This window comes from Choristoneura fumiferana, chromosome 9, assembly GCF_025370935.1.
Source record: "Choristoneura fumiferana chromosome 9, NRCan_CFum_1, whole genome shotgun sequence".
NCBI classification, from domain to species: Eukaryota; Metazoa; Arthropoda; class Insecta; order Lepidoptera; family Tortricidae; genus Choristoneura; species Choristoneura fumiferana.
The window spans coordinates 8523286-8536757 of record NC_133480.1 but is presented as its reverse complement, the minus strand read 5'-3'; the positions used below and the strand labels follow the sequence as shown (position 1 = coordinate 8536757).

The 13472-nt window shown below is 37.0% G+C and overlaps 2 protein-coding genes across 5 annotated transcripts in view; both read right to left on the bottom strand.

The window, feature by feature from the left end:
- Positions 1-1289: 1289 nt before the first annotated feature.
- LOC141431135 (uncharacterized) lies at positions 1290-5033 on the bottom strand. Its single transcript, XM_074092155.1, has one exon. It carries the CDS (start codon positions 4963-4965, stop codon positions 3664-3666), a length of 1302 nt encoding a protein of 433 aa, XP_073948256.1. The 5' UTR covers positions 4966-5033; the 3' UTR covers positions 1290-3663.
- Rilpl (Rab interacting lysosomal protein like) overlaps positions 4982-13472 on the bottom strand; it is a 28043-nt gene continuing 19552 nt past the window's right edge. Inside the window, exons 5-9 of one of the 4 annotated variants that reach the window (XM_074092158.1) lie at positions 12705-12803; positions 10695-10855; positions 9870-9992; positions 6490-6578; positions 5054-5143 (exon numbers count right to left, since the gene is read on the bottom strand). In XM_074092158.1, the coding sequence (XP_073948259.1) occupies positions 6500-6578; positions 9870-9992; positions 10695-10855; positions 12705-12803 (462 nt within the window). In that variant the 3' untranslated portion in view covers positions 5054-5143; positions 6490-6499. Of the gene's footprint in view, positions 5144-6489; positions 6579-9869; positions 9993-10694; positions 10856-12704; positions 12804-13472 lie in introns of all 4 variants that reach the window. The other 3 variants (XM_074092157.1, XM_074092156.1, XM_074092160.1) reach the window with 3 other exon arrangements.

Genomic DNA, 13472 nt, shown 5'->3' with positions numbered 1-13472 from the left:
TCGACGTTAGTTAGTAGTTCTTAATAAATATTTTTAAACTTACCTATTGTTTTTTTAACTGAAGTAGTTTTCGCATCAACTTAAAGGGGTTTCGCGACCCCCCAGGGGCTCGCGACCCACAAGTTGAAAAACACTGCACTAACTGACCACTCTGCATTCCTCAAATACCGACAGTCTTTTGTTATGTAGTTGATAAATGCTCGCTACTTATCACCGAGTGACAGATATTTTTGCTTGTTATTTTTTGTTCAATAGCACGTCGTTTTCGCGTTGATAAGCATCTTGATGTATTTCCTGGACAACTATCGCCCCCTTAAAAGCAGGCAGGTACTTATTAGTCAAACATTAGATACAATCATACGACACATTCATAATGAATGAACTTCAGAAAACTACCGTTAGAACTGAACCAAGATCGACATATCAATACATTTTATTCCTCAAGTACAGTTAGCAGCACCAATATCTAATACTGTTCTATTCCCTTCAGACCCACCGTACCCCTGGCGATACCTCTGGTGGTATGGTGGGTCTTTTAAAGCTAAACGGTACCACTGACTACCAGTGATGTGATGTCGACAATAATACCCTTGTTCTTCGGTACATAACTCAGTCTCAAACCCTTGTTACCCGTGGTCCCTTTGAGCAATATTATGCTGCCGAATCACGAGGTTGCAAGTCCGGCCGGTTAGGTTGTTTTTTTTTTATAACCACCCAGGACCGATTCGGGGCACTTATTACATCGGTTCTGGGTGGTCATAAAAAATATATCCTTAACCTAACCGTTTTGTGATTCGGCTGTAATCCGACTAGATATGTAGGTCACACCACTAGTGACCTATACTCGGTGGTACCGTTTAACTTTAAAAGACCCACCATACCACCAGGGGTATCGCCAGGGGTATGGTGGGTCTGAAGGGGTTGTATTGCGTGCAAAGCGTGCATAAATATCTGATAGACTCTATTTCTAGGGTAGCTTGTGGGAGCGTAGGGTGGGATATGTATCGCAAAAGAAATTACATACCTACTTAATCTTCCGTGCCCGTGCTGTATAGAATCACACCGATAGGACGGGCCAGATATATTTTTACACGCTCCGCTGTGGCAGATATTAATGCAGGTGACTGTACCTACTAGGTAGTTGTCTTTTTTTAGCCTTGCTCGCTAGTAGTTATAATCAACGAAATAAATACCTCTGAAAGAGACTGATGTAGTCTTACTTTGTGTTCTAACGATGCTTCCGCAAAATGAAAGGGTAAACGTTTTAAAGGAAAATAAAACACTAACTGTACTAAACTTAATATAAAGATATATATTTGACATCGTCATCAACTTATAAAATATAATAATTAGGTACCGATCGTCTTTACAACATTTACTACTAGAAGGAGAGTATAGTAGTGATAGTAAGATTTACTTCAGGTTAAATTGATTTAACCGATTGGTGTGTTCCCAAAACCAATGTAACAAAAACATTTTCCATTTTCATTTATTTATTTTAGAGGAAAAATCAACAAATTAAATATTGATAAATTTGGTTAATGTAAAATTTACAATGTGTGCCGAAATGGTATTTTTCGAGCAATTCTAAAATCAATAGGCATTTTCCACATTACTAACAGTAGGTTCTAAATATTCAAATTAAATAAACTCCTCAACTCGTGATTTTAGCCGGCGAACGCTCCATAATATCTATTAATTATTCCTCTAAAACAAAAATAAAACTTAATACTAGTACCCAGTAATACTGTGACTAGATATAATAATAAACAAAAACAGGAAGTAGTCACCCTTTAAAATATTGGTACGTAAAATTATAGCATACAAGATTTCACACGATACACTTGCGAGCAAAATAATAGCCCACGGAAGATAATTATATAAATGGATAATATCATTAATTTCAATATAGCACTTTATGCGACTAACATTAAACTTTGCATTCAGCCACTGAAAACAATGTTAAAACATACAAATTTTACTTTATTTAAATATGACATTGTAAATTCTGCAGATAGAATCCGAGATGCTATTATTAGGTAAGTAAACTTTAGTTTCGATTAAGGATACATTTTTAGGTAGTTTCAAATATTAGAAACTAGCTATCTGTTTCAAAGTATGTAATTAAATTACATTATTTTACGATGATAATCTTTTAAAAATACTACGTTCGTCTATTATGCTATGTTTCAATTTTGTTCCTTCAAAATGTGTCGAAAGTTCTAATTGTTTTTTATTGTCAAACTCTATTACATTTATTATTATTACAATTACATGTTTGGGTAAATTAAAATAATTCGGAAAACTGATTTGGTAACATAAAATGGACACTTTATTTTTAAAACAAACAAGAGACGTGACATTATTAAAATTTATGAAACTTTCGGTAATGGATGACTAATGGAAGATGACTAATGAAATATAAAAATTGTGAATATTCAAAAAAACATTAGGCCACTTCACTGGACTTTTAGGGGCTGTTTCACCACCCATTCATTCATTTTAACTGGCGGATAAATGTGATGCCGTCTCTGTTTGTTTTGTTCAAATAGATGGAGACGGTATCACATTTATCCGTCAGTTCAAACTAATCAATGAGTGGTGAAACAGCCCCTTAGTGTACTTGGTTTAAAAAACCTTGAATTGTATGTGGTATATATATGTAGGTATCTCCGATAGGAGGCTTATCGAGTACTATATTAAATTCTAGAAGGTAAACTAAGAAGACGTATCCGATTTCTATGCTATATGGTTCGAGCAACTGATGTCAGATATGTGGATTTTTCTGGTCCGTATCCATTAATCACGGTGCACGGAGCGAAATAAATTAGTATTTTACAATGGCACCCTCATTCTCAAGAAATAACGACAGTTACACATATAAAATTTAATTAGTCGGTCAGTTTTACCATCATGAAATATTTTGGTTGAAATTAAAGTAAGAAGTTAAACATAAGAAGCGAAAAAAATACTATCAGATTTAGGGCCTCACTAATCAGTGATAAATCATAAGTTACTGATATCATGCTGTCTCTGTTTGTTTTGTCGAAATAAACAGAGATGGCATTACATTTATCTGTCACATAAAATCTATCAATGAGTTGTGAAACAGGCCCTTAAAATTAAATAATCCAGGTGGTAAAATAGACCTTAAGCTTAAAATGAACAGGTTCAAAAAGCTGTGATAACGCACGTAAATTATGTTATTATAGATACACACACAGCCCTATTAATATATCAGTCATTATGTCTATGAACTACCTGATTCCAATAAAATAGACCAAACGTCATAAGTGTAACGAGGCAAACTTTTCACCATATTGCTCTCTAGTTTTTCTTCAGAAATAATGCGTTACAAATGACATATATAGCCGACTTTAACATGGCTGTCGGCTTTTTTGGTCAGGTAGTGAGATGGTTCATGGAATGTCATAGACAATATTCACATTCACACTTTCGATAGGAATTGACAAGATGACATAGTTACACGTAGGTGCATACAACACGCAGTGCGCATACTTTAGTATTCTCATTATAGTCGTGAAGTATAATAAAATAAGAGTGTCAATGGAAGAAATAGTTCGCCTATTCGACGCATTAACATTTTCTTAACAACACTAAGCAACAAATAACTACAAGCGACTAAACCGTTTCCAAGTATAGTCATTTATGATCCAAATGCCTCAACCAAAGGCCGAATAGCAGCTTCAATGTGTGCAAAACGCATTTGTACATTTGTCCCTCGTCGAGATTGTTATTTTCGTCCCAGTACGCCTTCCTATCATCCGTGGAAACGGTCTTCATAAACAGTTTACAAAATATCCTACGCCATACAGACCTTCTGTCTTCCCTTTCTTCTTCGCTACAAATTCGACAATCACAATTTCTACTTATATCAACTACATTGGAAGTATTCGTGGAAACAGTTTCATATTTGGCATCACTTTTGCGACGGTCAACGTCGGACATGACGTTAGTGGGCGCATCATCTCTGGCTTCGAGAGGTGACACGAAAGATAAATTCTTCTTCAATCTTCTAATATTTAGCGATACATTGGCGTTACCTGACTCTACGCCTTGATAGCTATCTTTTAAAAGCGTTAGTCTTAATGGTACTGTCTTCTGGGCATTATCCGCGGAGTCACGACGAGAAATCTTGGGATTGTTTTGAAGCAACAAGTTTTCACAACTCTTGAAGTCTGGTAACGTCTGTTTTAAAATTTCCTTTCTTAGGTTGACTTCAGGTTTCTTCAAGCCATCAAACGACCAGTTTCTATGTAAAGGAATGCCGAGTTTTCTCTGTCGCGGACTCTTGTTAACTTCTTTATCATCATTGCTAGTTTGGACGACCGATATATTCCTGTACATCGGTTGCCTAACTTGTTCCTGGCCTTCTATCTTTTCATCGTCCGTCTGGAAATCACTTCCAACTTGTTCAGCATCATTAACATTGACTGCAGATTTGAAATCCTGCAGCGAATCGTGGAACGAAAAGTTCTTTTGCAATTTTCTTATTTGCGGCGATATATTACCGGTGCTGTCGAAGCCTTTGTAACTGTCTTTTAGAACGGAAACGGCGAGGCCGCTGCCAAAGAACATGTTATCTTTGTCTAAATCGAAAGATGCGCGCCTGCTTTTCACTCTAGGAGAAGCTGGGATATCTTCGAAACTTCTGTACTGTTCTATGGTGCGGCTGTCCCGTCCGTCGGAATGCACCGTCCACGACGACGCGTTGCTATCGACCGACCAATCAGACCCGATAGTTTGTAAATAATTAAATATTTCAATCCCTCCATCTAAAGACAGGGATCTCTGCAAAGGTATATCGTGGCTGAACTTTTCTAGGTACGGTTCTTCTTCCTTCTCATCGAACTTGCTGCCTAGCCAGCTGTCGACTTCTTGGTTGTTGAGGTTTAGGTTGATGAGTTCTTGTCGCAGGTCGAGCTTCGACTTGGGGTTGTTCATGTCTGAGTAGCGTCGTGTTTTGGGGCGGTGCGGGGCGGGGGCGGGGGCGGTGGGTCGGAGTGCCTACGCGGGGGCGGAGGCGGCACCGGCGCCGGAGGCTTTCTTCCCGAGGGATGACAGCGTGCGCCCCGGGAATATGCCCACGGCAATGTCAGACTCAGCAAAGAGTTTGCGAAAACTGGAAACGAGCACATATTATTAATATAACGAAACATATTGTCTGCGCAGTAAAAAAAATAGTAATAGATTAGTCATCATCATCATCATGTCAGCCGAAAGACGTCCACTGCTGGACATAGGCCTCCCCCAATTAAAATAGATTGGTATTCAGTTATAAATAATCTACGGCAGCATTATGTGCAAAACTTTCTTTTTTAAAAAGAAGACATAGTTTTTTTATTTGGAAACGCATAGTTAGCTAACTTTAGTTCTTCGACTTGGCTTTCACTAAGAATAGTCTGTTACGTAAAATTAGAGATAAATGCAACCAATCCAAAACTTTTTATTAAAAAAACAAACTTTTAAATGGTAGATTGTAGAACAAGAGCATAAAACGAGCCATTTTACCCGAGATGTTCATATAGCCACCCGAGCCGGTACGGCGAGGGTGGATAGACACGTCGAGGGGAAAATAGGTTTCGTGCTCGAGTTTTAAACTGCTTTTCATTTCGATTGAGAGGAAATTAAAAAGCGACAGTGGAAACAATTCACTAAGGTACCTCTTACTTTTCATGCACTACTATATAGTTTTAAATTTCTAGTTTTATTGTTTTTTTTTTATTGATTTGATTGATTTTTAGATTTACATAAAATTTAAAATTATTAACAAAATATATAACTTTTTTGTTTGTGGCTCTTGACACCTGATCTATGATCACCTGATTACCTTGGTCTTAGACGAAGATTTTACTTTATGCACTAGAGCATACAAAGTAATTTTATGTCGCCTATATCCAGCATAAATGCCAAGAAGAAGAAGAAGTGAAAAATATATTTCACCAAGGTAACCCTAAAGCATGATACCTGCTGATAATCCTGATCCTAACTTGAATCTACTAAGTTACCAATATCTTATAGCCCATAGCACGTTCTAGGGTTACAAAAAACCGTTATCCCTGAGTTAAGGAGCATAGTTCCACATTTGGACACTAATTAAACCCTTGAGTTAAAAATTAACTCAGATCATCTAACCCTGGCCCCTGTACCACAAAAATTACAAGTGGTACAAATCGACATAATTGTTAACTTTCTCATATTAAAAAAATACAATTATGTAGCATTGTAGCACTTGCAATGTTTGTGGTACATGGGTCTGAGGCCATTTTGTCTAACGCACTTGGAATCACAATCGTTTTCACCACTTCTTTCTGTCACACGGTATAAGTCGAGGGTAGAAAGAGATGGTGGATGCGATCGCAAACGTCAGCACGTTAGACAATACGGCCTCTGGTCTGTGCAATCCCGTCTAATAACTCAGCTCCCACCCAAAGCTAGCCCAAATTGTCTATCCCCTTTACTCCGTACCTCGTCCTCCTCAGTACCAAGGGCCGAAAGAGATCTTCGGCGGCGGAGAGCGGCGTCCGGCGTCCCTCGTTGTCAGCGCCAGCCAAAACCTTTCGCACACGTCTTTTTATGAGGAGGGGGTTTAAAGAAAAAAAAAAGGTGCCAGTAGGACAGCCAAGAAAAGCGTTAGTAAAAAACAAGTAAAATGCAGTAAAGTGGGGTTAGCAACATAGAAATTTTATAGGTGTTAAAGAACAAATGCATGTGAAAAGTAATGTTTAAGAAATATGGCTTGATGCCATTATATATTATGTAGGATAGGCCTGATGAGAGGCGAAACTTGCTGTTTCCTGGACTTTGATAACCGAAAAACCTACTAAAACATAAGTACTTATACGCTATAAAATTAGCGATCAAATATTGTACACTTCACGTATACCCTGTATTTAACGTGTACGGGGGCATTTTCAGTTCATACCATATAAGACTTCAAATCGTTAAAAAAATAAAGCTCCTTTTAAGTGATCCAAATTGTCCATGGGCAGTGAGGATTGCTTTCCATCAGATGACCCTCGTGCCCCTTTCATGTTAAAAAAGTACTATGATTTTATTAGAAAATCATTTGAAATTCAAATTAAGATCGTTATTATTTGAAATACAAGTCTTAGGTGCGAATTTAATAAGTTTTTAACCCCCCACGCAAAAAGAGGGGTATTATAAGTTTGACCGCTATGTGTCTGTCTGTCTGTGACACCGTAGCTCTTTAACGGGTGGACCGATTTGAATGTGTTTTTTTTGAAAGCAGGGTTTCTAGCGAGGGTTCTTAGATATGTTTCATCAAAAACGGTTCAGCCGTTTTTGAAATATTGAACTTTGAAGTGACAAAGTCGGGGGTTGTCCAACTTTTTACCTCTCCGAAAGCAAAGCCTTAAAGCAAATAAATTCATCATTAAACTTTATCTAGATCATCAAAAAAGTTATTTTCTGATATTATGCATATCAATTTTAATATTTTAAATTTTAATACGTGATATTTGACATCATGCATTCAGTTACCGATACAGTCAACACGAAAAATGTTCGAACTGGAATTAGAAAAGTTGAAACATTTTCGCTTACACATAATTTTGAATAGCTTGCTATTTTAGATGATATGTGCTCAAAATATCATCGCAACGAGTGACCCGTGCATTGATGCTTCTGCCTCCACAGAAACCAAGGTTGACAATTCTATAAATTGCCTCGATGTTTTAAAATCGGCAAGAAAAAATAAAAAGTATAATAGACATGGGAACAAGGGAGTGGTCAAGCGAAACAAGCTTCTGAGTTGAGTGCAATAAGTCATAATATTCCATGCGATACCGTGCTTCGTGATACGGTGAGTCCATTTTCGATCTCTTTCGGCCCTGGTGCCATTTTCCATTCAAACACCTATAATATAATAACTCAAACAATTTCGAAAAACCATACACTTAATTTAGACTCATGCTTGACTGATAACCAAAAGGTCCAAATGATAAATTGAAAAAAGAACCAGAACCAAACATAACCCAGTATGACATGGTGACAGCCCGACGATCCACAGCTGACATGCTTTTAAATATGTAAAAAAGCATAAGAAAATAAAATATGTACAATCATTTTTATTACCTAATTTTAAAAAGTCAAGAATCAGAAAAGCTGTACAGTTTTGTAATGTTCTTAATAGTTTTGAATACCAGAATTGTAATGAGAACGAGTAAGAAGCAAGAACAGTGACACAGGTAGCATTTAAAATGAAAATATGTATAGTATTTTACATATGAAACACGCTGAAATACGCAAACACATATTATTAGTTAACCATTCTACAACCCATACATGTTTGACATTTGACATACATTTTTACGCACAGCCATGCTTCCCGCACCAAAATATACAATTAGCAATAAGCTTCATCCCGCCAGCTCGATCCCAAATAAATTTCATATTTTTTAAATAAAATATATCTAAAGTAAAAAAACTTCAACTAGTAATAGGTATTTGATTTGCTATATAATTTCCTTGTTAGAACATTTCAATTTCCAAGGCGCTTCGCTCCCCTTTGAACAGGCGTTCTATGCACTTATGACGCGTTCACCCATTATACCAGTTTGCGCATAGCAAATGAACAATTGAAACAATTAAATCCTGAGACAATGTGCACCTTTATTATAATATTATAATTATATTTAATATATCAATCATAATAACATCGCAATGCTCGACAAGAAAAATCAACGACAGGAAACAGTTACCGTGACCACTTTTTTTATATGATAGGGGGCGAACGTTCTACGTTGGGTCAGGATTGAAATGGTTCGACTACACTTAATTATTACGTACATTTACCTACATAATCGATCGATTCAGGCGTTACTTTGGGTCCAAGGATGAGCAAGGTAAAATGGTGTAGAATCTACACTGTAGATCATGTAGATGCCTCCTGTTTCACCACACATTGTCGAGTTCTTGTTATATTATGCAACGTATACCGTCTCGGTTATTTTGTTAGATTAACAGCACCCGTTAGAGGAACAGGCATCATAGATATCTGTCGCATAAAATAACTCGGAACTTAACGGAGTGTTGTTATTTTGCGGCTTTATTATTGCGTCATTTCTGACTTACTGATGAAATTGATGCTTACTTCGGAAGTCTACCTTTAGCCCGGCTCTTGATCACTTAGGATTATTTCTCATTTTCTCGAAATGTGACTTTTTCAAAATACGAACATTCCTCAAAATCTAAACTTTCAAAACGTTGACTTGTCCAAAACTAACTATTTCGTACAAGCAATTTCCCGAAACAGAGTGCGTTTCTTAAATTACACTTTGCGGAACTACAGTTTCTTTTGTCAGTCTTTTTTTCAAACAAATCACAGATATTCAACGCAGAATTTAGTAGAAAAACAGAAATAAATATACAATAATAATAATAAATACATGGCAAATTGTTAAATTACCCTTGTATTACAAGAATACAGATGTAGTTTGTGTATTTTTACTTTGTTGATATGGACCTTTGTCAATCAAAATTATCCTTCTAATATACTAAACTTAGGAAATACGTCTAAGCATGTCGAGTTTACTTTGACAGTACCTGGGCGACCGAGCTTTGCTCCTAAAACTCTATAACAAGCGTTTTCCAGATATAAGACCAAGCTAAATCGATTTTTCATAACAAGCGTTTTCCCAGAATATAAGACCAAGACATAAATCTGATTTTTCATTTGCTTAGACATCATGTAAAAGGTATCTGGGTCTTTTTATTCGAGGAATTGTTAGGTTAGTTTTATAAAAATGTTGAAACATTATTCGGCAGAATGTGAAACGAAGTGAAAAAAATCATTTGTACTTTGGTCCGTTTGGTACCGTACTCACAACTTCCTGATGCCGCTGTTTCTCTTCCAAGGCGCGTCGTCGGGTTCCGCGGGCAACGGGCCCTGGACCGGCGCGTCGTCGCACGCCGCCGCCGCCGACACAGAAGGCGACGTGTCTGAGCTGCTACAAGTAATTATACGGGGGAAATATTAATATTTACATCATCATCATCATTTTTATTAATATAAAAAAAAAAATATTCATATTCACCGGGCTCAAACTTCTGAAATTTTTGGAATTCATGAGCGAAATTACATAAAAAAATTACCACGAGCTTTACGGTGAAGGAAAACATCGCGAGGAAGAGTGGAACAATGTATGTGTATATATTTTCATAGTAAAAAAGTAAAGCCAGTCGACGCTGTGTCTGTATGTATATATGAATGTACCCTTATATATTTTAAACTACGCAAACTTTTTGCAGTCATGGACCATATTCGACACATAAAATTCTTTAAGCTGAGATGCGGGTCTTTACTTGAGAGACCATAGCGATGCTGAAGTAAGTACCAATACCTCCTAATTGATAAATCTCAAGCATGTAACTTAGGAGGCTTAGTTAGGGGGTACTAAGGACCTCAATTTCATGTCAGAGGTCATCCAGTTAAGGGTAAAGCTATAATCTAGAGAGAATAGGCTGTTGCTGAAGCAGTGAGATAGACCTTTGGCCTCGTCTGCTCTTAACATCAGGTCAATAAGGTATAGGAGTCAATCACGGTCAGTATCATATAAAAAAAAAACTTCACCGTCGATAGGTCAGAGTCAGACCACTAGGCTAGGGGTTTATTTCACCTCATATCGCTTACTTCTTCGCTATAGGCTCACCTGTCGGGCGGCGACTCGGCCTGCATCGCCCGCAGCTGCTCCTCGGCGCGACTCAACTTCAACTTGAGCTCCTTCCGCTCATGCAGCAGCTCCGAGACGCTGAACTCTGGCTTGGAGTGAGGGTCGAAGTCGGGAGACATGGCACCGCATGTTGAGCACTTCTGGAAATAATAGTCGGTCTAATATTAGCTATAGCAAGCAGGCACATAACTTTTGTGGGTTTGTATCACTTTGTCTAAAAAACAGCTGGTCTAAGAAGCAAATAGTCAAGAAGCAAATGGTTAAAAAAGCAACTGGTCCTAACCTGTTCGTATTAGAAACTTGAAAATACATAAGTTATGTTAGGTTAGAATCGTGTCAAGGTGCAAAACGCCTTAATCACGCGGAATAGGAGCTCCGCATCGACTTTGTATCATAGAATATCGTATAGGTACAATGAACGGAAACCCACTAGACGTTCGGGGAACTTTTAAGATAACTTGCAACTTAAACCAGTTGCTACTTAGAACAGCTGCTTTTTAGACGAAGTGGTACTAATTCACTTTTGTCACAGACTAGTAAAAACAAAAACAAAATAATATGTATTTTTTTACCGATAGCCAAAACTAGGCACCGTTATTAAAAAGATAACTTCGTTAATTAACTAACGATTTCTTTGGGCAAACTTGTTCTGTAGAAGTTGCTCTTTGTCTTTGACGATAAAATAAAAATTGGCTTTGCGTTTCATTCAAGTTATTATAGTCGTAACTTAAATAAAATCATTATACAATACAATAACTCTTTATTGAACACCAACACAGTAAGCAGTACAGAAAAAACATGTACATATATAGAGATTTTTATAGGTATGTACTCGTAATAGGCTTATCGCTTTATAATTATTAGACAGTCAATAAAAAATAAAATATTTCATACACAGTAAACATGCAAAAAGTTAAAGTGAATTTCCGAGTTAGCTTGTTAACTGATGCAATGAATGCCAATGAAATGGACACGTAGTTGAGAAAAAGTAAAATATGGAAAAGTAAACGCAATCCACAACATGAAAAGATGGAAACAATGAAGCGTATCATGTTACGTATAAAACCTGTATACTTCTATAGTCAATGAATTGTGGTCAACCTGCGACCACTTGCAAAGTATCAATAACAGCTTTGTAATCATTATTCAATTAAACTTCATGAAATGTCACGATCTCATCTTAAATTGACGAAAGTTTTTAGTCAATCCATACTAATATTATAAATGCGAATGTGTGTGTTTTTATGTTTGTCCGTCTTTCACGTCGAAACGGAGCGACGTTTCGACTGATTTTTGGCATAAAGATAGTTTATGGGCCAGAGAGTGACATAGGCTTTACCCCGGAAAAATGCACAGTTCCCGAGGGAACAGCGCGCCATAACCGAAATCCACGCGGGCGAAGCCGCGGGCAAAAGCAGTTTGAAATAATAATTGTCTTAGGAAATAAATGCAAACGATAGTAACATGTCTGCAACAACAAAAAACTGCAATAAACCAAGATAAATTACAAAAGAACTATGTATTACTAATGTAACTGGGTCGATCAACTTTTTCTTGTCACTCGTTGCTATAGTTACGGTCTCCTGAGTCACTCTTTAAACCGTAAGTTTAAAGGATTAAAATTCGCCAAACATGCATTTTTGTGGCAGTTTTAAGCACCTCCTATAATTAGTCATCTAATAAACGTGTAAGTAAGTATAATGTGACACAACATTTCCTCTATTAAACTGTACTACTTTTCTCCCCTCGCTGACGGGACAGAATAACAACAAGAAATAGTTGATTCACCCAACTCTCAAACCACAAACAATCGTTTTAAGATCATAACATAACATTACATTAAAGATTTCATTCAAACACACGCACCTAAATCTTTTAATTTGCACACGAACCTACACAGGTATTGAAATAAGACTATAGCATCACAATAACATAGTCTTACATCAACACGTTAAATTTGCAAAGTGCATCTTTAGTGTGCATACTGACCTTGTTCTGTGCGTCCGATTGTTGTAGTGCCACTATATCCCGCTGCTGCGACTGTACTATCGCATTCAGCTCGGAGCGCTCCTCGCACACTTGACGCAGCTAAAAGGTCATCGGATGGGGGGTTAAAATGGTGACATGGTTAATGAGGCTTTCAACCTTTTGACTGAAAACTAAGCATGCGTGTTTTAAATTCATTGCTCTGGGAATGTTCGTAGCATTTGATTTTACAGCTGGCGAATTGCAATTTATTGATGTATTTAATATCAAAATTAATTTTAATTAGGTTAATGTTCCAATCTTTGATGGCCTATTTTTAAGAAGTACCTACACAGTAATACATATGCCAGAAGCAATTATCTCCAAGTCGGTAAATATAATTAAAATGGTAATTACCTTGGAGTAACAAGGGTACCTTATTGGTACGTTACCTACCTACCGTTAGAAAATGGATTCACCACCAAGAGTTTAACTAATATAAACACGATTCAGAAATGGCAGTCAAAACAGAAAAAGCGCTACGAAAACTCCACTAAAAACAAAAACTATCTATCAAAAGGTTGTTCAGATTAACAGAAAAATGGATAGTGTAATGCTACATTACAATGGATTAGTGTTACTTCGGATAAGCAAGAGGGGTTAGGATAGAACTAGGTAAAGTATACCGGTAACAAAACACTAGCATGTCGTCGGAAAAAATCTGTCCCTATTATTATAATTATTGCCCTTTTGCCTATCCGAAACATCAGACAATTTATCGTGCTCAAGAGA